At 48.9% G+C, this 25769-nt stretch overlaps 2 protein-coding genes across 4 annotated transcripts in view; both read right to left on the reverse strand.

Annotated features, from left to right (window-relative positions):
* Nucleotides 1–894: 894 nt before the first annotated feature.
* On the reverse strand, nucleotides 895–22857 carry ERLIN1 (ER lipid raft associated 1). Its single transcript, XM_086466960.1, is given in 12 exon segments — nucleotides 895–4272; nucleotides 4274–4417; nucleotides 4615–4694; nucleotides 5008–5097; nucleotides 5648–5739; nucleotides 6804–6862; nucleotides 11913–11986; nucleotides 14961–15086; nucleotides 15997–16058; nucleotides 20774–20820; nucleotides 21359–21440; nucleotides 22691–22857. Coding segments are annotated over 12 exon segments (1092 nt in total). The 5' UTR covers nucleotides 22804–22857; the 3' UTR covers nucleotides 895–4149.
* Nucleotides 22849–25769, reverse strand: part of CHUK (component of inhibitor of nuclear factor kappa B kinase complex) — a 34068-nt gene continuing 31147 nt past the window's right edge. For 2 of the 3 annotated variants that reach the window (XM_086466958.1, XM_086466959.1), the window contains one exon: nucleotides 23678–23997. In XM_086466958.1, coding sequence (XP_086323084.1) covers nucleotides 23971–23997 — 27 coding nt within the window. In that variant the 3' untranslated portion in view covers nucleotides 23678–23970. Of the gene's footprint in view, nucleotides 22924–23677; nucleotides 23998–25769 lie in introns of those variants that run through there. The other variant, XR_015183535.1, reaches the window with a different exon arrangement.

Below are 25769 nucleotides of genomic sequence, written 5' to 3' on the forward strand. Positions count from 1 at the left end.
TGTTCTCCTGAAAGGGAGTTTCCTGGGAGCCTTTTTACTGCAGCTATTAACTTATGACCCTTATGTGACCATTTTGAGCCATCTGCTGTGAAACCAGGCCTCCCCCTTTTTGATATAATTTAGGTTGAAGGCTTTTATACTAATAAAGATTGAAGGTAGTAGTGTCATAAGGTGTCTCTTGGCAGAAGGGTGGCAGCATGCAGGGAGCTACCTGAGGCTCAGGGTGGATCTGGCATGGGTGGAGCCAGCGGGGAGAAGGGCTTGAACCGACTTCCCAAATCCTGTGCCATAGCCATGGGGGCCAAATGGTACTGCTTCCTGCCAGCCGCACAGAGCCAGGCTGTCACAGCGGCTGCAGGATGCTGCAGTGAGTCCCCATGAACCCCAGCACCAGCTGCCAAGACAGGCCCCGGGCTCACTCTGACCGAAGCCTGGCCACCCTGATTCCCAGCACCAGCTCAGCTCCCATCGCCCTGATCCAAGACAAGCGTTCATGCTTGCAGGCCACATCGGTGCTCAGGGACCGGCCTACCAGCCCCAAGGACACCACTCGCACACAGTGGCCCTGGCTGCTTGGGAAACGCTCCTGCACTGGCCACATGCAAGCAACAGGGCAGCTCAGGTAGGGGCCCAAAGGCCAGCAGGGCTTGGCTCCCACCACGACCTTTGGAAGATGACAAAAACAGAGCAGGACCCTAAGTGCCTCTCCTGCTCAGCTCCACCACCCTGCAGTTTTCTTTGAGCCCAGGCTGCCCCCAGGGCTCTCAGGGCAGCAGTCACTGCAGCTGGGAACATGGAACTACACAGTGCTAAGTGTGAGATGAGAGGCATGGGTGTGGCCCCTCCAGAGCCACAGTAACACCAGCCCAAGGAGACATGAAGCCACCAAGGAAATGGTAACAAAATAATTTTATTCTGCTTTATCAAAAGAACTTAACACTGTGCATGTAAACTTGAACATATGTATCGTGTTTCCTCAAAGAAGGTGTGGACCCAGTGGCAGACAGATCCCTTTAGTCACAGGACCACACAAGCCTTTTGAACAGAGAAAAACCAGTTCAATCCCACATTCCTGGTCAGGCCCATGTTTCTGCTCCACAGCTTCCAGCTCAGAGAGAAGCAAAGCCCAGACTGGGATGTTAAAGCCATGGTGATTCCCTCCTCTTGCACACCTACTCAGGCTTCTGCAGCAGTGGCCGGGGAAGCAGAGTGGGATGGAGGAGGCTTTTGCAAAGGCACTGAGCATCATGCACATGTTGCTGCACGACTCCAAACAGGAGAAGCATCCTGTGATGTCCCTCAGACCACACTGGTAGGAGGTGGCGGACATATACCCAACCAGAGCAGGATGACATTTAGCCAGAGTGACAGCCACTAATGGCAAAGCCATGCATCCACCTGGACAGCTGCAGGGAGGCCCAGCAAGGTTCAGATCCAAAGGGAAGCAGCCCTCCCTGCCCTGGCCTGGAAGGCTTTCCCACCCGCCACACAGGGATCTTGCTCTGATCACTGCAGGAGAGCTGTGAGCTGCTTGGTTATTGCTTCTTGTGGTTCCCCTCGTGCCCTTGCTTCTTGTCATCTCCAGGCTGGCAGAACCTACCCTGCCCACCCAGCTTGATGCCCAGGGTTTGATGCCAGCACTGGGTAGTGCCCAACCCCAGTGAGTACCACATGGAGACAAGTCTACATCTCCTCCAGGAGTGCTTCTGTTCTAAAAAGCCTGCGTTCATCTCAAAATTCAACCAAAGTGGCTGCTGCAAGCCAGCAACACTGAGGAGGTAGAGGGTCAAAGATGTGACTCCACTGGCTCCTCAAAGCCCTTACCACAAGAGAAACAGGACCTTGCGAGTCAAACAGCACTTCCAGGAGACATTTCAAACACCACAGCTAAGAAATACACTGCCATCCCCTCTCTGCCCTGGTACCGTCACCCTGGGGAGGGCACTGCAGGGTCTAACAGGGCTAATGCTGTGCCTGCCCATCTCTCTCCTGCCATCAGCCATGGGTTTCAGCTCTGTCCTGCCTACTGGCTCAGCATGACATGCACACATCCTTCCTGCTTCCCTGCCCAGCAGCGTCCTTTGAAAGCACCAGGAGGGCACTGTTTGCCCAAGGCTTCAGCAGGGGAAGACATGAGCGTCCCCCGCCCCATGCAAAAACTCGGCTTAGTGCTCACCAACTGGGCCTTGCGAGTTTGCAGACAGATGGAGGAAAGAAAGCTCACCTGAAACTACTGCTAAGTCCCACAGTCATGTATTCCCCAAGCTGGCCAGCAACAAGAGAGGCACAGCCAATGCATCCCTGCCCTGCCCCAGAGATGGAGGAGAGGCAGCCAGGGCAGGAGCTAGCATAAGGCACTGTATGTTACCAAACTTCCTTGAGGAGACACACAGCTATCCTCCAAATCAAGCCACACATGATAGTAAAACAGCACTGGAAAGCCTGAAGCCCACACACCTCATTTGTGGAAATCATTAGCAGAGGCGAAGTTCAGGCCGTTCGTTTTGGGTTGAATGTTTCACCAAGGTAAAAGCTAAGCATGTTCTTCCCCTTGCCATGAGGCTGCAGATGGTGCCAGGGACAGATCTCAAAGCCAGCACCAACAGGCCCGTCACCACCAGCCAGCCAAGAGCCAAGAGTGTCACCACCAACCGGCCCGTCTGGTGGACTGTGTCAGGGCCAAGTGCTGCATGTGGCTGCACCCCAAGGGCCAGGAAATCAGGATGAATGTACAGATATCCCAGGCTGGCGGAGTAGAGATGGTCTCTGAACTTGTGGTGGGTTCAAAGGCAGGCAATGCTGCAGTGCTACCAGCTCTGCAATGGCGTTCCAGCTCGAGCTCTTGCCAGTTGCTTCCCCAGCCATTGTCTTCTGGGATCGTTGCAGAACACAATGAGAAACAGGTCCTAGAAATAAGCACGTCCTCTCAGGCGAAGGGGAGGACAGAGGAAAGAGGAAAGCAGATCATACCAGCAGAATTCCCCCCAAGCACAGCTTTCTCTCACCCTGCAGTGGCACGTGGGGAGCAGGAGTTGGATATATCATAATGCACACCACGAGGGAAGATCATCCTGCCAGCACTGCTGATGAGTGAAAAGCCCTGCAACGCATCAAAGCTGGACCAGCGATGAGAGGACCAGCAACAGACTTCCCACCATGGCCGTTCAAGGACACAAGAGGCAGATCCCACTTCTTGGAGCTGTGGATTTTGGGGAGCAGTGATGCCTCACCTACTTTGCAACTGAGGTGTCAAAGATCTGATCTGCTGCAGAGTGGGGTCCCTTCATTCTTCTCTTCCCCTTCACTTCGCTAGCAAGGCAGAGCAGCGGAAATCCAGCCCCCTTTCCCTGGTGAAAAGACCTACAGAGAGGCTGGGGTCTGTGCAAAGACTCCCCAGCTCTGTTCCAAATCAGCTGCTCAGAGGTGCTCCATGCACTCTGAAATCTGGTTTAGGTTGCAAAGTTAGACCCAGTCATCTAGCTGAAAGGTACTACAGTCAGTCACAGGCAGCCAGCACGAGGGTCTTGCTTGGAGACAGGGAGTTATAGAAGCCCATTAGAGATTGCTTGTTCTGAGTCGTTATCTAGTGCCACTGCCAACAGGAAAGAAGATTTTGGCTATGCAGATCCCATTCAAATAACCTGTTCCACATCAAACCACTCCCTGCCAGGCCTCGCCCTGAACAGGAACACTCAGCCTCTGCTGGCCAAGGAGAGCCCACTCCACTAGAGTCCTTGAGGAGAGTTAGATAGCACCAGTAGAAACCTGCTCGGAGTCCACAAAGCAAAGCTTCATCGGCAAGACGAAGGAAACCTCTTCGCTCAGCCTCAGCGAGGAGCACTGGGGAACGACCAGTGTGCAGCAACATAGCACTCAAAGCGACATCTCCTACCTCCAGAGCGATACTTGCTAAATAATTGCATCTACTGCAGAAGGCTTTCCTGGTGTCTGTCTTTTAATATTCCAGTATAGGTATGTTAGTACAGGATTACCCCTCATTTGGAAGCACCAATTTAATAGAGGAAGAAACGGAAGAGGCAGAGCACTTGCAATGTGTTGCTAGGAGAAAATCAACCCAACTGCCACCTATACACAAGATGTCCACGCATGCGCTGCATCTGCCCCACCAGCACAGGGCAACATCCCCATTCACAGCTGGGCTAGCTGTTGAGCTATACCGGGTGTATTTCTACCTCTGTCAGCCAGTGCTTTCCTTTGCTCTGAGGTGGCTTTCTCCAGAGGTCTCCGGGGCCTCCTGAGAAGGAAGGCTGGTTTCTTGGGCAGTCCTCAGATTGGCTTGCTGGAAGGCACAGGAATCCAGAAACATGTTGGGGATGCGGTCACCAAAATAGAGCTTGCTGTTTGCAGCTATCGCTTGATATTTCATTAGTTCCAGATACTCGGGGGTAAGTTTCAGCTACAAAAAGAGAAACCACACACTGTAAGAGACAACCTTCTGGGCCTCGCATCACTAGGTTTCATCTCGGGCACCTGCTTCCTGGGATGTGGGCTATTAAATCAAGTGTTTTTCCAGTGCTGCCCACCTGAACCTAATCTCCTGTACAGAGGAAAGGAGTAAGCAAGTCCTCTTCTGACCAGCTTTCCAGTGCTCACCTTGTTGGAATCGGACAGCTTCCGAGCAGTGTAGTACTCCGCATCAGCTTTTGCTTTCTCTCTTGCCAGGAACGCAGCGTCTAACGCAACAGAAGACAGACAGGAAAAGAAGCATTAGTAAGTGAGCAGCCCCACCACACAGAGCACCTGAGCCTTTCTCCCACGGGGAGGAGCTGACCCAGGTGGGCTGGTGACAGCCTGGCTGGCCATGTACCTGCGCTGCTGGCTTCTTGGAGAGGTACATGCAAAGGGGAGGAATGATCCCGGTGTGTAACCTTGTGACACTACGCTCTTTATTATTTTCGCAGGATGGCGATGCCTACCAGCCCAGTTCTGAGGTTCCTCTACCTGCCACCACCCTTAGCTGAAAAATTACCCCAGAAGCACAGTTACCTTCAATCTCAGAAATGCGCTTCTCTGTTTCCTTCTCCATAATCTTCTGTTGGTAGTGAATCCTGGCCACCTGAGCAGCCTTCTCTGCCTCTGCAATCACAACAGGCTCATCTCAGACATTCATTTCTCAGGGCTTCAGCATCAGCATCCCGACCCCAGCACCTGGCTGCAGAATCTGCCAGACAAGTAGTTTGCTCTCTGCTGCCTCCCTTTCTGCTCAGATCCTACAGTGCCAGTTTGTACTCCAAGCAATACAGTTACAGAAAGAAAACACAGTGCTGATGCTTCTGGAGTTGCACTGTCTGACATCCCTTTTACAAGGGTGAGCCTCCCTGGCACAGGCACATTTAGCTTCAAGCCCAAGTTGTTTTTCTGCCAGAGCTGTTACCTGCTGTAGCATGAGCCCTGCAGTAGGACAGAGGTGTTTGCTGCTCTGCTGCTATGGGGAGAGAGGTGGGATGTAGATACAGCAGCACAAACACCCATATTTTCTAAATGACCTGGCTGGTGCAGCCTGGCTGTGGATCCTTCAGGGAGTTATCAGCAACAGAAGACAACATCCTACCCCAGCTTACTGGGGATGTAAGAATGGAAATGCAGTCTGGCCTCTCTCTGATAGTACTCCCGACTGGTGACATACCAATGAGTGCTTTCTTCCGGTCTGTCTCTGCCTCCTTCTCGACTACCTTCTGCTTCTGGGCTGCAATCAACAGCTTGGTCTTCTCAGCCTCCCTGCAGGGTGAGAAACATTATCACAGGGAAATGGAGCTGGGGAGCAGCTCTGACAACCAGGGCAGGAGGGGCGAGGGAACAAGAAGCTGACCAGCTGCCACCATCATGTTCTCACAGCCACGAGGACTTGTTCTGTCTTCAGCTGTATGAGTTCGTGCCTAGCCAGCACGTCAAAGGAAGGAATTGTTCCCCCTCTCTGTTTGGCACTGGTGAGGCCACATCTGGATGTCAGATACAGTCTGAGGCCCTCAGGACAAGGAGTGAGTCCAGTGCAGGGCTCCAGTGGGGTGGAGGCCAGGGCATATCAGGAGAGGCTGGGCAGAGTTGGGCTTGCTCAGCCAGAGATGAGGAGGCAAAGGGGGACCCAACAGCATCTCCCGCTGCTCAGAGGGGTCTCGAAGGTACTGAGGCCGGGCTCTGCTCAGAGGGGCACAGCGAGAGCCCCAGAGGCACCAGCACAAGATGCAGTGCGGGAAACCCCAGCTGGCCCCAAGGAAACAGTCCTTCCCCATGCGAGCAGAGTGTACCAGGGACAGGATCCAGAGTAGTGGGGGATCCCTGTCCCCAGGGATGCCCTGACTTGCCCAGACACAGCCCCCAGCGCCCTGCTGCAGCTGAGGCATTTGCTCTGCTTTGGGAAAGAGCTTGGACAGGAGATCTCCATGGGTATGTTATCAGACTAAAACCCATCTGCAATTCTGTGAGTTTGCTGGAGGGGAGCTTATGGATGAGACATCAAGACCCCTGAGCCCTGAATTCAGTTTACAAGTCTTCTACAGGTTCTCTATAGCACATCAGCATCCCCTCTACATAAAGCAGCAGGAACATAGCCTTGATATGGACTCTGTACAGGCTCACAGCCATCTTTGTGAAGGGCCGAAAGGCTTCAAGGTGAAAGAGCTATGGAAATGGAGAAAGAGAACGCACAAGTGCGCCTAGCCAAGCACACACTGACTACAGCCCACCTCTCACCTTCTGAGCACCAGGTAAGAGCCTTCTAATAGCATTATGCCTGTGCTGGACCCTCAAAAGCAATTCATACAATTTTATGTACAGCTACTCACATTAGCTCAAAATTTCTTCGGATGGTTTCTGGGATTTTGGGTTTTGTAACACGCACAGCCTACGGGAAAAAAAAAAAGGGAATGCATTTTAAATTAAACATCTTGATGTGAGCAGCATAACTAAGAAACACCTTTGCAAAAGAGCTGTAGTGCTCTGGACATCTCCACATTGATCCAAGACCACACATAATGGTTTCCAGTCCTCTTGTACAACACAGCTGAGCACAGCCACTCTCACAGAGGTGCCTTGCATTTGTATTTCCTGCCTTTGCACCTTTTATGGCACCTAAGGGATCAAGGCCTGTGGAGTAGACTGCTAAAGAGGTCCACCACCTTTGTTACAAGAAGCTTAGTTCTCCACCTCAAAGACTCTTCAAACATCACCAGACAACACCTCCCAAAGCACTGCTCCAGAAAGGGGCTCACAAACTCAAGGAAATTAAATTGCAGGAGCGAGACGTGCAAAACAGAGGCAGGGCTAAGAGCTCAGGAATGGATTTTCCAGGAGAAAAGCTTGCAAAAGCAACCACACAATGAGAGACAAAGCAGTGAAGACAAGGGAGAGCAGCAGGGCCCAGGTGTCAGCTATTGTTTGCAACTGCAGATCATCAAGAGTGACGTGCACAGCAATGCTGACACCACAACTCAGGTACCTGCCAGAGACAGCTGCTAAGCTGCTCTGCATAAGACTCTGAAATATGGGGGGAAAACCTCCAGAGGCAGGCCCAGGAGCTGCTGCTGCTGCTCAGTTGATATGTGTGGCTCATTATTGAGCTTTGGGAGATGTAGACTGACAGTCCACAGCTTACAATTGCTTTACAGTTCTCCTGCTTCATCTTCACTGTAGATTTAGTGCTGAACCTGCTGCTTCTCTCTGGGGTCAGTAAGTCTGCAAAGAACCGAGGGGCTTCCACAGAGAGGAAGGGGATATGGACATGTCCAGGCAAGTCTTTGTATGCAGTGGGAAAAAAAGAGAACCATTTCTGTATGACAGGCACCCTGGCCCCAGCAAACATCATGCCTGGGGAGAAGGAGCCAGCCTGTCACTAAAGCAGGACACTCCGGATTCAAAGAATGGTTTGGGTTGGAAGAGACCTTCCAAGATCATCCAGTCGAACCCCCTCTCGCCATTGGTAGGTTGCTGAAAGCCCTGTCCAACCTGGCCTTGAACACTTCCAGTGATGGGGCATCCACAACTTCTCTGGGCAACGTGTTCCAGCATCTCACCACCCTTCTAGTACGACATTTCTTCCTTATATCCAACCTAAACCTACCCTCTTTCAATTTAAGACCATTGTTGTCTGTCCTGTCACTACAGGCCCTGGTAAAAAGTCTTTCTCCACCTTTTTCGTAAGCCCTCTTTGTATATTGAAAGGCCACAATAAGGTCTTCCCACAGTCTTCTCTTCTCCAGGCTGAACAACCCCAACTGTGCTGCTTCTCTGAAGAGGCAAAGAAAGCAGATTTACGGGACATCAGATCAGAATATCCTTCAGTGAAAGGTTTTTTCTAAGCTCCTACCAGAAGCAATGCCTCTCCAAGTCCCTAGAAAGGTACCACATCCAGAAAGCTCACCTCATCAGCCACTGCAGGGTGTGCAGGGGAATATTCTTTCTACCTCCATAATACCCCCTGCACTAAAACAAAGACAGGTTTCCAGAAGTGTGGCTTTTCCAGCATGGGTGGAGATTCCTCTACAATCAGGAAAGCCGCCAGGTCTTTCAAAATCTCCACTGTTTCTTTTTCAAGCCAACAGCTCAATCTATTTAATGGTGAAATCTGCTTAAATCTACTAGATGGAAGCACCACTATGCACTGTCAATACTGCCAATAATCAAACGTTAAGGCATTGGGACATGCTGGGACTAACTGGCTGAGCAACAGCTTTGCGAAAAAGGAGCATGACGGAATCAAAAGACAAGCTGACTGTATGACAGTGTCTTTTCCCTGTGGCCATGAAGTCCAGCCCCATCCTGAGCTGCACTGGCAAATGCTCAGCAGCAGGTTGAATGCAATTTCTATGCCCCTCTACTTAGATACTGCATCCAGCATGGGGAACCCACTATAAGGAATACCAACAAACTAGAGTGCATCTGAAAGCCACTGAGGTGGCAATGTAAATGTTGCAGAGAATAGGAATAGGCTGACAGTACTGTACTTTTCTCCTGTTGATCCTTCTTCCTAAATATGGGTGTGACATTTGCCCATTTCCAGTTATTAGGGACCTCCCTTGACCACTGCCACCTTTCAAAGATAAAAGAGAGTGGCTTCACGATGGCACAGGCCAGCAACTCAGCACCCTGGTTCCACAAACTTGTGTGTGCCCATCTGCTCAGTTGTCCTCTACTGTGGGTAGTACTTCACCTCTGCAGACCCTGCTGCTAGGGTAAAGAACGGGGAGGCCCAAGGGCAGGCCTTGCCAGAAAGAAGTCCAAGAAGGTGTTAAGTACTTCAGCCTTTTCCATGTTGTTGTTTGCTGTGTCCCTTGCTCCACAGCTTCCTTGGCCTTCCTTTTGCCATCATTAGGTCCAAGTCTAGCTGTAGTTTTCCTAACTGTCCCTGTGCTCTCAGTTTAACCAGCTTTATTTCTCCCTGCTCATCTACCCCTACTCCACCTTTTGTGAGTTTCCTTTTTGCCTTCCAGCTCAGTCGTGAGCTCCTTGTTCATCCACACCAGACTCGTGTCTCACCTGCTTGACTTTCCACACTTTGGGGTGTACCTGGCAACGAAGCAGGGTCTCCTGGCTCCTCCTGTGGTCTCCCACAGGACCCTGCCAAGCACATCTCACACAAACCGAGTTCTGTCTTCCTTAAGCCCAGGCCCATCATTCTCCTGTTCACCTTGCTCCTCTGAGGACCTCGAACTCACCACCTTACAGCTGCTACAGCTCACACTGCTTCCAGATTTTACCTCTTAATCAGCTATTCCATGTTTCTAAAAGATCCAGCAGACCACTTTCCCCAGTCAGCTTTGCTCACCAGTGCCAAGACTGGTGTTCAACACCCTTCAGAACATCCAGCATGGCTTGCACCCAGCCCTATTGCCCTTTCAGTGGACACTGAGGTGGTCAGAGATCTCCGTAAGTACCAGGGTCTGTGATCACGAGGCTTCCCCTGGTCTTCTACAGGCAGCTTTGCCTGCTTCATCTTACTAACGGAGTGGTCTGCAGCAGACAAGGACCATGTGGTCCTCCATGTTGGTCTAATTCTTACCCATACCGGCTCTTATCTCAGCTGTTCATCACCCACCCCAAAGCAAAGCTCCCATGATTTGAGCCAGTCCTGTGCAGACAGTGCAACTCTGCTGCCTCACCTTCTTAGCCTGTCCTCCCTAGAGCCTGTACCCACCCACAACAGTACTGCCCTCACATGAGCTATCCCACCAGGTCCCGGGACTGCAAATGCACAGGGATAGTGCAGGAGCCTCCCCTATGATGCTGTCCATAGACACTTCTTACCATCCACTGGCCTCCATTTCTCTTCAGGCTGTGGTCACCATTCCAGTTACAAAAGGAAGTTTTGCATCAGGCAACCTGGAGGACTTGTGAAGGTTTCATATACGCTGAATAGTTTTAATAAACCTAGAAATAAATGCTGGTAATTTCCTTTAACAGTATCTTTTCAATAATAGTTGTCCATGGCACTTCTTTCAAAAATGAATTGTCAGTGATCTTTGAAGTACTCATGTATGCAAACATGCTCTTCAAAAGGAAAGCACTATGCCCAAATACAGAATTATTTCCCTTAGAGCTCACAAAACAATTCAATTCTAGGTACAGTTAAGTTAATCTGGGTTATACAGCTGCATGTGGAGAGTTTTAAAGAAAGCTCAGCTCTTCACTGCAATTTCCTGACAAGAGACACAGCAACATGGCAGAGTTATATGCTGAGGCAGCATTTTACTCAGTTCTGTTGTGAAAGCAAACAGTAGGAACACAAGGGCAGGATCACACTGTCTCTTAAGTACTAGAGATGAACCACTTTCCTCACTAGTTATTGGACCTCTTCAAACTGGTGGTCCGGTGAGCTCAGGCTGGGCTGATGCAGGCAGGATATCCTTTACTTCAGACCAATAGTGGAGATTGGGCATGCCAAATTGAGATAGGATAGCGTTCGCTGAAGATCAGATTTAGTTCTGTAGTTAACATCTCCCAACAATGAGCCATGAGCTTTGCTTATGCCCTTCCACACCCTGAGATCAAAAAGGGCCTTTACATTACGATTATCATTTTGATCGGTGATGAACTTCTGTACAAAATCTCTCTGCAATGTACAGTGCAAGTTAAACTGGATATTTGGAAGAGGAGAGCCATCTCAACTTCTTTGTGATAAGACACTACCTGTGGTTTGCCCTCTTCAAAACAGAGCAAGCCTATGCGCAAAGGAGCCACAATACAGAACAGTATTTATCATAGCATTACATGTGCTGTCAATGGGAGGCTCTCCCTCCCTGCACGCAGACAGCCTGCCTAGCTAAATGTGGCAACAAGAATGGCAAAACAGATTTGGTCTCGCTCTTCCCTTCAGTGGAAATCTCCAGAGATTTCCACCTCAGCCCTTGAGAGCCCAAGGTATTTTTCCCAGTTGGTTGCCCTGTACTTCAACATGCCAAAAAATCAGTATGTCAGACAGCCTAGCTAAGATTAAACACGATTTTTCTAACACCAAGCGTAAGCAGAAGTGTAAGCAGAAAATCACTTAGGATACAGCATCTCTATCTCTGGCACAAGTGCAAAAAAGATGAAGATCTCTTTTCTTCTTCAATTAGGAACCGTAGGAATTGTACCAGCACACTGGAGCACCCAGCTCTGCAGGGGTGCCAAAGGCAGTTTAAAGAAAAACATTTTCCTGCTTTTTGCAAATTAAATCCAATGCCTGCAGGTCTGTGGCCTAAAAGGTCCTTTTCTCTATCCCGCAGGTCTTCCCCCAAAATCAAATCACCATTTAGAAGTGGTCACTGTCATTTGGACAATTCAGCTGACAAACCTCAACTCAAGGCTCAACTACTTTGTTATGCGGAAAACGGAAACAAGAAACTTCATCAATTTAGTGAAAGGTGAGCAAATCAGAGATGGAAAAAAGAATAATCTTTGTTAGGGAATCAGCCTACCTGGATAGTGAGACCTGGTGCCATGACATTGAGATCCTTCTGCAGGGCCAGCTTCAGGTTCTCATCTATCTGATCTGTGTTTGGAGGACAAGAGAGAGAGCACTTAGCTTATCATGTTTTACAGCTAGTGTGGCAGAGTCAGCTGGCCTTGAAGAGCAGGCATCTTTACGGCACAATATAAAGATGCTTTTTGAGACAATTCAGTACATTAGTATTCCTCTCCTCCCTGGAAAATGTTCCCAAAAGCAAAGCCACATGCTAGCGTCTCTAGAAAGGTTCAGCTATTGATGAACTCATGGTATCTGAGCTAAGGGCAAATGGCTTTCAGCAAGAAAAAGCACCCAGAGGCTGCGGTAGAATCATAGAATGACAGGGGTTGGAAGGAACCTCTGGACATCATTTAGTCCAACCCCCTAGCTAAACCAGGGTCACCTACAGCAAGTTGCACAGGATCATGTCCAGGCCAGTTTTGAATATCTCCAGAGATGGAGACTCCACAGCCTGTCTGGGCAGCCTGTTCCAGTGCTCTGTCACCTCAAAGGAAAGAAGTTTTTCCTCATGTTGAGGTGGAACTTCCTGTGCTCCAGTTTGTGCCCGTTGCCCCTTGTCCTGTTGCTGGGCACCACTGAAAAGAGCCTGGCCCCATCCTCTTGACACCTGCCCTTTAGATATTTATAAGCATTGATAAGGTCTCCTCTCAGCCTTCTCTTCTCCAGGCTAAAGAGCCTCAGATCTCTCACCCTTTCCTCATAGAAGAGATGCTCCAGTCCCCTCATCATCTTCATAGCCCTCTGCTGGACTCTCTCCAGTAGTTCCCTGTCCCTCTTACACTGGGGTGTCCAGAACCGGACACAGTACTCCAGATGTGGCCTCACCAGGGCAGAGCAGAGGGGGAGAAGAACCTCCCTTGACCTGCTGGCCACACTCTTCTTAATGGACCCCAGGACACCACTGGCCTTCTTGGCCACAAGGGCACATTGCTGGCTCATGGGTAACTTGCTGTGCATCAGGACTCCCAGGTCCTTCTCTGCAGAGCTGCTCTCCAGCAAGTCGACCCCCAGCCTGTACTGGTGCATGGGGTTATTCCTGCCCAGGTGCAGGACCCTACACTTGCCCTTATTGATCCTCATCAGGTTCCTCTCTGCCCAGCTCTCCAGCCTGTCCAGGTCTCGTATCAGCCACTCCTCCCAGTTCCGTATCATCAGCAAAGTTGCTAAGGGTGCACTCTGTTCCTTCATCCAGGTCACTGATGAGTATATTGAACTAGACCAGACCCAGTACTAACCCCTGGGGAACACCACTAGCCACAGGCCTCCAGGTGGACTCGGCACCATTGATCACAACACTGAGCTCTGTCCTTCAGCCAGTTCTCAGCCCACTTCACTGTCCACTCGTCTGTCCCACATTCCTAAGCTTATCTATGAGGATGCAGTGGGAGACAGTGTCAAAAGCCTTGCTGAAGTCGAGGCAGACAACATCCACTGCTCTCCCCTCATCCACCCAGCCAGTCATGCCATCCTAGAAGGCCATCAGGTTGGTCAGGCATGATTTCCCCTTGGTGAATCCATGCTGACTACAGATAACCTTCTCTTCCTCTGCATGCTTAGGGATGACATTGAGAATGAGCTGTTCCATCACCTTTCCAGGGATGGAGATGAGGCTGACTGGCCTGTAGTTTCCTGGTCCTCTTTCTTGCCCTTTTTGAAGACTGGACTGACATTGGCTTTCCTCCAGTCCTCAGGCACCTCTCTGGTCCTTCATGACCTTTCAAAAATGATGGTGAGTGGCTTAGCAATAACATCTGCCTGGTCCCTTAGCACTTGTGGATGCATCCCATGGATTTGTGGGTGACCAGTTTGCTTAAATGATCTCTAGCCTTGACCAAGGGAAAGTCTTCCTCTCTCCATACTTTCCCTAGTATTTCTTTTGCTACCAATGTACTTGAAGAAGCTCTTCTTGTTATCCTTGACATCCCTCACTAGCTTTAATTCCAAGCAGGCCTTAGCCTTCCTCATTGCATCCCTCCATACTCTGGCAGCATTCCTATAATCCTCCCAAGTGGCCAGTTCCTTTTTCCACATTCTGTAAACTCCCTTCTTCCAGTCGAGCTTTTCCAGAACCTCCTTGCTCATCCACGCATCCTGCCTCCTTTGCTTGACCTCGAGCCTATCCTTTCCTAGCTGGAGGAGCCACGCCAACCCCGCTGTCAGAGGCAAGCTCTGCCTTGAATCTCTAGTGACCTGCAGGATCCAGTACCTGCTACTGAAAAAATGCATTTTGTCACTTCCAAGCTCCAGGAAGATCCTCCCACAGAAATGGCCAGTTAAGAATGGATTAAGCTGCATGTACTACTAGGAAACTCCTCTCTGACTACAGATATTTGAATGCTGTACTCAGACCTGCCAAAGATTCATAGTCTTTTACTATTAAAACTCTGACAACCTTTTATCTTCCATAAACCCACTTCTGCCTGCTCTGCCACTCAAGAAGGAACATGATGCTGTAACGGCTTTGAGGGTACGGGTAGGTACGAAGAAGCACAACACTAGATTTGCTAATTCCTGACCCACTGCCACCCCCTTGTGAAAAAACGAAAGCATTGCAATGAACTGAGAAGTCGTCCCTTCTGGCTCTCACTTGCTAAATACAGCCAGGAGGAAGCTTTTACAGTAAAAAAGTAAATTCAGCAGCAGAACAGGGGCCTAAAAGTAGAAGTAGATAAGACAAAACCATCATCACAGTGAAGCAATGGGCACATCTGCATGCACAAGAGCCGAGGGGCTACTTGGCGCGTCCAGAATTCAGTCCTAAGTGGAAAAGGACTGAAATCAAATTCCCACATACACATGTGGAATGACAAAGAAATCTGAATCATTAAAGTGACAAGTTACACGGGAAGTGGCATACAGATCTATAAGGAGCTGCACTCTAGACGGCAGCTCCAACACAGTGGCCGTTGGCTCACAGGAGCCTGCTGGAACATACTCCACAGAAGAACACAGAGATTACACAGCCCTTGATGGGTGCACGCAGCCACCATCCACTTACCGAACAGCTCAATGTACACTTCCTGCAGAGTATGGGCACTGCAGAACTGATTCAACTCATGATGAATCTTATTGAAGATCAAGGTCTTATCATAGTCTGCAGTGTAGTTTCTCACAATATCATACACTGAGGAAGTGAGAGAATGATCAGAGGTCACCACTGACACATATTGCTTTCTGCAATGCAACAATCACAAAACAACAGCTCAGAGTATTAGGAAAGTAGCACAGCACTGGGACAGGTGTGGGGGACCTCCATCCTCGGGCGTTTTCAGGACTTAGATGGACAAAGCCACAGCTGCCCTGCCCAGCAATTAGTGAGAAGCCTGCTGTGAGTGGGAGGAAGGTCAGAGGAGAAACCCACAAAGTTCCCTTCCACCAGTGCTGCTGGGATTATATGACTGCACAGGGCAGAGTAATTAAAGTAAGATACACTGTATCATCCTGTTTTATGATCTGCATAAACAAATGAAACAGTAAAGCCTGTCCAGGACCTGCATGCATAAAAACAGATACCACTATAAAGTGAAAACAATTCCTGTAATTATAACATGAATTCACCCTTCAATGCCTCAGTAATGCTAGAGTTTTGCATTAAGCTATGCTCCTGAAAAAATAAAAGCTGGCTGGGTCTTTGGTTCAGAAGCTGGTAAAATATGAAGGTAAGAGGCTCCTACATGGGCTTTGCCTTCATGATTTCCCCAGGAGCTGAGCTGGCAAGCACCTGGGGGCTTTGTCCTGTGTATTTAGTTTCACAGGTGGTCTCCCCTTCAGCAGCAAGAAATAGGATTGCTTGAGCACCCATCGCATTTCTAAATGTACAGGGGAGAAGCAATCCTACAATTTATCTCCATCTTTGCAAATCTGTGGCTCTTTGAAAAGCTTCCATACAAATGCATGAAACTATGGGCTATGGTAGCAGGAACCGTAAGGATAACAAGACACAGAAAATGGAATTCTTGCAAACCAAGACAGAGCTGCTACAGGACGAGTGAAGACTGTTACAGTGCTGCTTGGTGAAACAGGATGGGAAATACCTGCATATGGTGCCAATTTATTCACAACTTCTATTCGGTCAATGTAGATCATAACACCGCCACTGTAAGTGCAAAAGTGAATTAATTAATTATTACTGCAACTGTGAACAGCGGTCCATATTTAAAGCAAAGTCATCTTCATCCCTCTTTTACTAAATTCTAGTAAACTTGCCCAGAACAATTCTGACTTCTTCAGCATTTTGCAATTAGATGGCAGCAAACCCCAGCTTTGTACAGACTGGTCCCCGTCTCTGCATAAATCACAAGCGTGCTCGAGCAAGTCTGCAAAGCGCTTTCTCTTCACTTTGTTATCTCTTACTTAGTCAGCAAAAAGAAAACGTTTTGGAACAGGAATGTAGCAGCAACTACCAGAAAGGGGGAGTCCAGCACAACGAAGGGAAGGCAACGAGGACAGCAGATGACACCTGCAAGCAGCAGAGCAGACATGAACTGCAGATGCACCACAGCTCTTCTAGGCAGCAAATACATCTTAAGTAGAAAAGCCCTGTTTGAGTTCATGCATTTACTAACTCCAGCAGGAACCTGACAAGGCCCCTGCTAGAAAGGAAGAAACAAAGCATGCAAGAGACTAATTCTCGTTCTCTGCTTCAATGTCATGTTGCAAACGGCTCTCCAGCAACACCGCAACCATGCACACGCGCCCAGGTGCGTGCACCGTCAAGAAGCTCCAGACACCTCAACAGAAGCAGCCTGCAGGCAGTCCTCCCCCAAGGGATCACATGCTCCCAAGCGGCAGAGAAAAGAGAAGGATCAGAGGCAGGCCTTGGTCCCAGCCTCTGCTCTTACTAATGTGGGTTTCAGCAGGTCATGCCCACCCCTGGGTACTTGCGACACCAGGGAAAAGGACAAACTCTACAGTGAAGACAAAAATCTTAATTTTCAATGGCTCGTAAGTCTCTCTCAAGCATATTTTTAAAGCACGATACCCTTCCGATTCTGTCCTCGGGCAAAGGCAAATCACAAACGAGAAGCTTTAGCAGACACTGTTTAGAGACAACAGATCTGCAGAAGCAGACCTCCCACCTTTCCAAACTTAGTCTCTGTGGTGTTTTAACTCAAACATATCCCCCATGACAAACTTGGTTTCTTATTTTTCAGATCTCAAAAATCAACTGAACTTGTCCATGTCTGTGCTCTTCTAGAAAAGGTCTTCCAGGCACAGCCTGCGTTTGCTCTGCAAATCTGCCTGTTCATGGCAAGCTATGACCTAAAAACATTGGTGATGGGCTGACCTTGTCTGCTGGAAAGGACAAGCCAGCAGAAAAGATATTTGTGGCTAAAGAGAGACTTCTTTCCAAGTGAGATGCTACTATTAGAGTATTAAACTTTTTCACTCAAGACTTCTCTTTAGGCCATGGCCATTCTTGCTGGCTCTCTCTGAAGATCTGTTATGACAATTTTTAAATAAGACAGGCTTACAGATTCTTTATAGCCGTGTCAGGCTGCGCAAGCAGTTCTAATGGTATGGTATATGTGTTTTTCTCCATCTCATCTGTTCTGCGCTCTAACTGCACTCTAACACATCCAATAAAATGACTATTTATCATTGCAAGTGATGTTCAACGGTATCCCTCAGGATCTTCTGAACCTGCTCTCGTCCTCCTGATTTGTTCCAGTCACCTTACAACATCTGCACCAGGACAAGGAAACCCAGCTACCACCTTGGGGTACCTTCTAGATACCCTGGCAAGGAACCAAAGCAGAGCACGTAAGCTTCTTCCTCCAGAATCTCCCCCACTGCGCATCTTTATGATGGGGTCCTTCTGGCATTTCAATTTTATGGGTATGTTAGAAGGCAAAAGAGAGCACCTGAGACTATCTGCCTCCTACGCAGGACTCATCCACAGCCCCTCATCACCTCACTTACTGTTTCAACAAGCCACTACCATTCTCAAAACTCCTTGTTTGCCAAAGCCTGCTTCTTGCCAGATGCAAGGCGACTCCCACAAGGAGAATTCCAGTGCTTTCAACTCTCCGCTGCCATTTCCACAGCCTTTCTAACACTGATGCTTTTGTGGCCTCTATAAGGGCTACTTGCACCCGCCAAGGTCCTCACTGAAGACCTGCTCATGAGGCTGGTCAGGCAGCTCAGGAGCCTTAGACAGGGAGAGAGGAACAAGAAGAAATCCATAGGAAGTCCTGAAAGGAGGATCAATACATAGACCATGTGCACCTGGGAGAAGTTTAAGCATAATTAGTCAGCAGTACTGCCTACCTTTACAGGACAACGTGAAAGCGTACAGGGAACACTACAGGAAACTAACCTATACTAGCGGGCACTGCAGTAGGCCTTAGAAAGCCTCATATGTTTCAGTATTTTAGCTTATGCTAGGCCAGAAGAAGACAAGGGGAAAACTGAAGGATTTTGCCATAAAAAGAGCTGAAAGTTTAATGCTCATTGCTATAGCTGACCACAAACAAGACCAGACCAGGTTAGGCAATCACAGCATGTGAAAATTTGGCTTAAAGGTCAGATCTGCTCTGTCTTAGAGACGCATGGATTAATGCAATACATCCACTTGCGATATTCATGACACATTTTTCCATGTGACTGGCTAACAGGGATCTGTCCCAGAACAGCATTCCTTCAGCGCTCCATTTGTGTTCCTGCTGACGATCCGCAGCACGAGCACAGGACAACGCTCACACGTTTGCAAATAAACATCCAACGCTTGAGCAGTATTACTGCTTAGTGTCCCAGCACTGTAAAACCCTGTACAATATTTAGCAAGATTCTTTCCAATTAAGTTTATAAGAAAAATGCTACTTACCTAATTCTCTCATGCAATATTTGCACAGTACCATTTTCAGCCCATTATGTATATCACAATTAATATACTCGTGAGTATATTCATTCTCGATTAATTCTTCAAAGTCAGTCCTTTGGAATACTTTGCTCTTCTAAACCTAGTTTATTGTACTGATGTGCCATCAGGTTTTGGAGGTCACCTGACCTGCTGTGAGGAAGCTGCTGAACTTTCCAAGGAACTGTGCACATTTTCGTGTTTGGGAAAGTCAAAAATGTCAGACACCAGAGGCAATTCACAGCTTGGAGCAGACACGTACTCTACCCGCTACAATGAAACAGTTTTTGTCTCTGAGGAGACAGCTTTTTTATGAAAAACAGTCATCCGGTGCCAAAGTATCTTAAAATCTGTATTTAATGTATTCATTTAATGTTGTCAAGTATAAATGGGACAGCTACAGCACAAATTTGGGATGGGACACCCACACAGACATTCAGAAGCTTCCTAATGTAGATGAGAATACAGGTAACAGGGAGTATGGTGGCAGACAGAGACTCACCCTTTAAAATCTGATGGTTTGATAAACCACCACAGAAATTTAAACTGTTTAGGGTCTATTCTTGTAACAAAGTTTGAATCGAGACAGTGACATTTCAGATCTGATCCATCTGTTATTTATAAGCTAACGCTGCATTATTGAAATGTGGATTCAAAGCTCTGGCATGGAGCAGCTGCAGACTTTGATTCCAAATGCAGCAAATTTAAAGGCTTCTGCAGTAACACCTTAAAAATGGTCAGGGCTACTGGGACCTTTGGTCTGATATGTATTCAATTATTAACTAACTGCTTCACCAGCTGTTTTGTGTTTTAAAGCCTGTTTACAACCGCCTGTATTGCACAACTGAACCCTGCAACGCTGAAACGTAACAGAAACTTCTTACTCCTCCTTCCTGCAACCACTTTTCACTTGACCTTGCCTGACCACAAAGCCCTGGCTGCAGCACTGAACATGAGCACTATTTACAGACACTCCTAAAACCAGCTAGGGCCCAGAAGAACTTCATGTGAATATTTAAGCCCAAGCAATGTCTGACGAGTTGCTACAGGAATAATTCCAAGAACTCATTTCAATAAGGGCTAAACCAGACCAAAATGAACTCTTGCCTCATTAATGTTGCCACTAACGTTTAACTTAATTTCAACATGGTCGTTGTGTGTCATCATTCAAGTCACGCTGACTTGTTTGTTGGAGTTTTTTTAAACAGAAATATTGTTGAGTACCCTGAAGCTAAAAGACAAGGAGAATCACCAGTTTTGGTTTTATCATGAAGAAACAGATTTGGTTCACTTTAACTTGTGAATGAACCAACACAAGAGGACCTACAACCCAACTCAACTACACCTCTCCTTCTGTTACTGCTCTGCTTGTTAAAACTACATAGACACGCGCTGACAAAAGGATCAGCTTAATCACGAAGCAGGCAGGTGCCCCCCATGCACAGGATTCTACTTTATTCTTTTTCACCCTCTCTTTACATCAGGTAAAACATCAATTCCAAAACTATTCCAGCAGACTCGTTTTCTTGAGTTGTTTTTGAAATAAACCATCTCCCAGCAGAAGGATTCCCATTTGCCATTTACTTTTGCCCACTGCTGGATCAACACTTCTATCAGCCACAAGATTCAGATTACAAATACCACAAAGCAGAGAGCAGACCAGAGCACAAGCAACAGGCTAGCAGAGTAACTGAGGGGGAAAAAAAAACCAAAGAAAAATCAAGAGAACATCACTGTAAATACAAATACCGTCTGAACATCAATTCCAGCAAAAGCAAGAGCGCTCCCTCCCCTACCTCCTGCTCTATTATTTCAGTGTGATGTGAGTGTGCATGTTTTTGACTAATTTTAGGTTATGTGCCTCTACTTTTCAGCCTCTGTGCTGTAGTACTGCAACTACGCGATAGACTGCATTTGCTCATTGCCAGAAGAAATACAAAGGAAAAACGTACCTTGTCCCACAAGGCACATTTTTCACTTCATCCGTCTGCAACGTGGTCTGAAATAAAAAGACAACCAGTGCTCACAAAACCACTCCATTCTCCAGGAAGATCACACTGTGCCCAGACTCTCACAACCATTACACAGGAACATGGAGCCAAAAACACATCCTCTGCCTCCCTCCTTTTGCAGGTGCAGGCAGAAGCCAGACTTCTTTTCAACTTGCCTTTTGAGAGATAGAAAGGCAGCTGTGCTCATTTCACTACCCTCAGCTCCTGCGGCACTAAGGCCTGCAGCTCTCTTGGGAAACAATCAGGGCTACAAACACAGACCATCCTCCCAGAGCAAGACATCTCCAGTCCCAAGCACCCCACACACATGTTGTGGAGATTCCCCCAAAAGGACAAGTCCCAGTGCACAGCTGGGTCTAGCACCCAAGGCAGCAGGAACCAAGGGCTTCCCAGCAACTGCTGCTCTGACTACCGCATTACCTAGCCCCCGCGCCAACCACCAGCTGCCCAAGTCACCCCCATCCAGCAACATCCCTACCAAGATCTGCTCCCACTCACTCCCTTCCAAGATGAGGAAATACAAACCTGCACAGATTTGAACGTGGTAATGAACGGGAGCATGATGTGGTAGCCTGGTCCACTTGGACTAGTTAACAACGCGCCACCCCTACAGAGACAGAGGAAAATGGGGAAAAGGCTCAAGCAACTGGAAAATGGCGAGTGCTGGCTTTGAGAGTAAGTACATTCAAACTGCGAGGGGCCACAGCTGTGGTAGTGCAAGTTACATGACTCACCGGCACCAAATCTGCCCCCTACAAAGGGGCTGACTACGTACGATACTTGCCTGCTGCAGCTCAATAATCACTTGCTTCAGTCCTGTGAACAATTAATTTCTAGAGAAGGTAGATATTGCTAAATTCTTCCATCATTGCAACACTGCAGAGAGCTTCAAGAACACAGATTTGTCTTCTCTAAATAGTTCACTGGTAACCATGGAAAAATCCAGCAGTTAATGTGATACTGCCAGTTTGGACTTCCACAAGGCATTCGGCACAGTTCTGTGTTGTGGGACGCTACACAGTCCCACATCACAATGAAAACCCGCAGGCTCTTGTGGTTAAGAGACAGGAGACAGAGGAGAGCTCTAAGTGATCGATCCTCATAGTGCAGTAAGGTCTCCTGCAGCGTCCCGCCAGGGCCCATGCTGCTCAACACACTTGTAATCACAGGGAAGAGCAGTGCAATGGAAATAGGCCCATGGTAGTGAGTGCAACGGGTAGAAAAGACAGGACACAAACATAGCAGAAACAGCAACAAATGCAGAAAGGTTGGTGCTGAATTTCTCTGTTCCTTTATTCAAATTCGAAGCAAAATCTAGCCAAGAGGTGGCATTTAGTGACTGTGACCTCTCACTGTTGTGGACTGGCAATAGGTCTACAGATGCTACTTTCAGGGCAGCTCTTAAGCCCCAGGTGACACTCAGCCCAGAGCCAGGGAGGAGACCCATTTCAACAGTCTTGGGATAGAGGTAACAGCCCTTGATGTAAGAGTGAGAGATCAACAGACATGAAAAGACTGGAGGGACCAAGAGCTTTGGTCCTCTAAGCTTTGAAATCCAAATCACAACTCAGAAAAGGGGAGGAAGGAGAAGAAAGAAAAGTAGCTGAGCATTCAGAGAGACCAAAACCCGTAACAGAACGGTTCTGCAGAGAGCCAGGCTACTCCAGCCCACATTGCTTCTGGTGCAAGAGAGCAGAAACAACATGGTCTGCCCACCTCTGGACAAAACCTGGAGGGAAATACGGGATAGAGTGATCCCCTCCCAAGGTGATCTGTGGCCAGAGATGGATCCCAGCTGAGAGGGAGAAACTGAGGGAAGGCTACGGAAGCCATCAAGGCGCTGGCAGGTGACGGTACCTGTAATACACAGCCAGGTGCCCCTCCTCAACCTTGTGGATGGAGGAGTACAGGAAGAAGATGAGGAGTCCCGTCGCAGCTGCAGCTACGGCTCCAGCCTGGGCCATGGTCATCCTCACACCGCCGGCGGGCCGAGGAGCGTCACCACCCCGGGCAGCGCGTCACGGGCGCCGTTTCTCTGCCGCCCGCATGAAGATCTTCGCGCTCTCTCCTCTCTGACGGCGTCTGCGCCCCTTTTCCAACAACAAAAACCTTCTCAGCAGCTTTCGGACCACAACGCCAAGGAACACCCTCCCAGCGCCCGGCGGACCTCGCTCTGCGCCGCCGCCCCCGCTCCCCGAGCCCGCGTTACCCCTCACCCCAACCACCGCGGGCGGAGCTTCGGCTGGCGAGACCCCCGGCGCCAGAGGCAGGGCGCGGGGACACCCGCTGCACTGGGGCCGGCTGCTCCTCGGCCCAGCCGCCCCCGCGGCGCCCCCTGCTCGGCCGCACCGTGGTCAGTGACAGCCCCCGCCCCGCCCTGGACCCCGCCGCCGCTCCCGCCGCGATCCCGGCTGCCCCCGTACCTGCCGCCGCCGAGTGCCCACGTGCGGCCGAGGCCCCCCTCTCGCCCCGCCGCGCACGCGCGCCGGCCCCAACTGCGTGGTGCGGGCTGGGGCTGCCGGGGCTGGCGAAGGGGGGGGGCGGGTGAGCGCGCGGCGCCTACCGATGGCGTCACCGCGCGCAGGGCCACTGCCCTGTTGCTGGGCAACGGCGTTAAGGGCGGCGGCCCAGCGGCCTGCGACGAGGAAGCACCGACAGCCTCTCCCCAGCGTTTATCGCGTTTAATTCTAGTTAAAAATATATATATAATATCTATACATTCATATTACAGACGTGAGCAGCCCTGACAAGCGGCGGGAGGGCCGGGCAGCAGGGCCCCGGCCCCGGGGGTTGAGGCAGCAGGGCCCCGGCCGCCCTGGGCGGGCCGCGGCCCCGTCCCGGCTCCCCGCGGTTGATGGCTAGGTGCCCCCAGAAGTGCCCAGCGCAGGGGAAGGCAGGAGGTCTCCAAGCAGCAGGTTAGTAGAAAGTCCAACTAGGCCCCATGCCAGAACACACTGGTTGGTGCTGCCACTGGTGTCTCTGCTACCAGCCACTGCCTTCAAAATCAGCTCCGCAAAAGTTTACAAAACACAAGGTGATTGATCAAACAGTCCCCTCCAGCTCTTCACATCAAAGGCTGCCAAGCCACCCGGCAGCACACAGGCACTTTGCAGATAGCAGCACATTGGCTCCTTCAGCTATTTCAGCCAGCTCCAGTCAAAACTCTGAAAGAAGCAGCAAGAAAACAATCGAAGTGCAGGAAATGGCTACCGAAGGTACATTTGCATGGTGGTGAGAGATTCTGCATCTCTGTCTTCTCAAAGAATCATGTTGATCTAGCAACCCAAAAGAAATGTCAGAAATCCCCCATACTTAGAGCAGCGCTCAGGCACGTCACAGACTGTACTTGCTTTGGAAATTACATTTTGTCCCCACACAAAACCTACCACTGGGGTTCCTAGTGCACCATGGGACATAGTGGTTGTGCAAGAACACAAATGAAAAAGAAAGAAAGGCTCCGAGTCAAACATATGCAAGACTGGAGGAAAGGCTCTTAGAATTATTCATTCTTTTTTCCTGCCTTTTTCCCCAAATGAATTGAAGCGGACAAATCCCATTTTCTGCTGCTTTCCTGTTGCAAGAAAAAGGGGAAAGAAACCAAACATAATAAAACAGGTGCTGATCTGCAGAGCGTGATTGTACAACAATGAATAATCTTTCTGGGCTAAAGCGTGCCAGAGACAGATGCTGCAGCCTGGAATGAGATACAGGAGATGACAGAGCCACAGATGATTCACAGGTAAGAAGCCAGTCGTATGCCTTCTCGCTTGTTTCCAGACACAGCAAGGAGACAAGACAAGAGAGAAGACTGTATTACACAACTGATACCAACCCCAGAACTGAACAAAGACAAATAAAACATTCAACAACCAATGGATGAAGACCAGGTATGCATAATTAAGGCTGTTTCCCTCACTAACATAATTAATTTCCCTTAATCAGTATGTAATTTCACTTCCTCATTTGTATTGCTCAATCCCTTGCCATTCCAGTGTCATCTGCAACTCCCACTAGTAAGTTTTCATTTCACCATCCTGAATAACTTAGTAAACTCCAATAAACTCTCAGTTCACTGTTTACTATTATTCATAAACATTAGAACATTAAAATGTTCATTAATTATAAGAGCTCCATTTCATCAACCATCTCCATTTCCCCAACCCTCTGTTTATTGTTATTGCAGCAGTTACAATCGGTGAACAGCTTCAACTTCTTTATCCCATGAGAATGGAAGTTATCCCTACGGAGACCTTTAAGAAGCTTTTTGAAAATCCATGTTACAGCATATTAGTAGATCTCTGACTTCCTTACAGGGCTGCAATACATTTGTGAGACAATTTCATGCTAACAGAAGCTGTACTGACTCTTCTTCACTATAAACAGGACCATCTACATGTCTAATTGTCTTTTTCTCATATTTATACAAGTGCTTCTGTGATACAGCCTCTAAAATCAGCTGAGAGCCTCTTGTAGAAAAGACTGTTATTCTGTGGTGCTCTTCATTCTTCTGGTAACCAGGCTCTTTGAGCAATAACTTACTGGCCTCAGTTAGTAGTTCAGGAACAGAGTTTCAGACTGCATCAAAATCTCTGGGTGACTGTTACCTACTTTTGTCATTTCTTGCTATTTCAAATATCAGTTTTTGCAAAGAACCTTCTTCGGACTGTCTAAAGCCTCACTTCTGCCATAAGGAGAGCTTTGGTTAATGATCAGGAAAGAGCTCTGGAAATGGAGAGCCCTGCCCGCTCCAGTGCAGGGACACAAACCAGGACTCTACAATTGAGAATGCAACCAGCATCCAGAGCGAGCTCAACCAGCCAGGGGGTCCCACAGAACAGCCCACTCGGCTGACACTAGCACCAATACCACCTTCCATAAGGTCTGGCATGTCAGTAGAGTCCAGGAGGGACGAAAGACATCACATGCCAGACACAGC

Source organism: Leptosomus discolor, chromosome 6 (assembly GCF_034619465.1).
Source record: "Leptosomus discolor isolate bLepDis1 chromosome 6, bLepDis1.hap2, whole genome shotgun sequence".
NCBI lineage: Eukaryota > Metazoa > Chordata > Aves > Leptosomiformes > Leptosomidae > Leptosomus > Leptosomus discolor.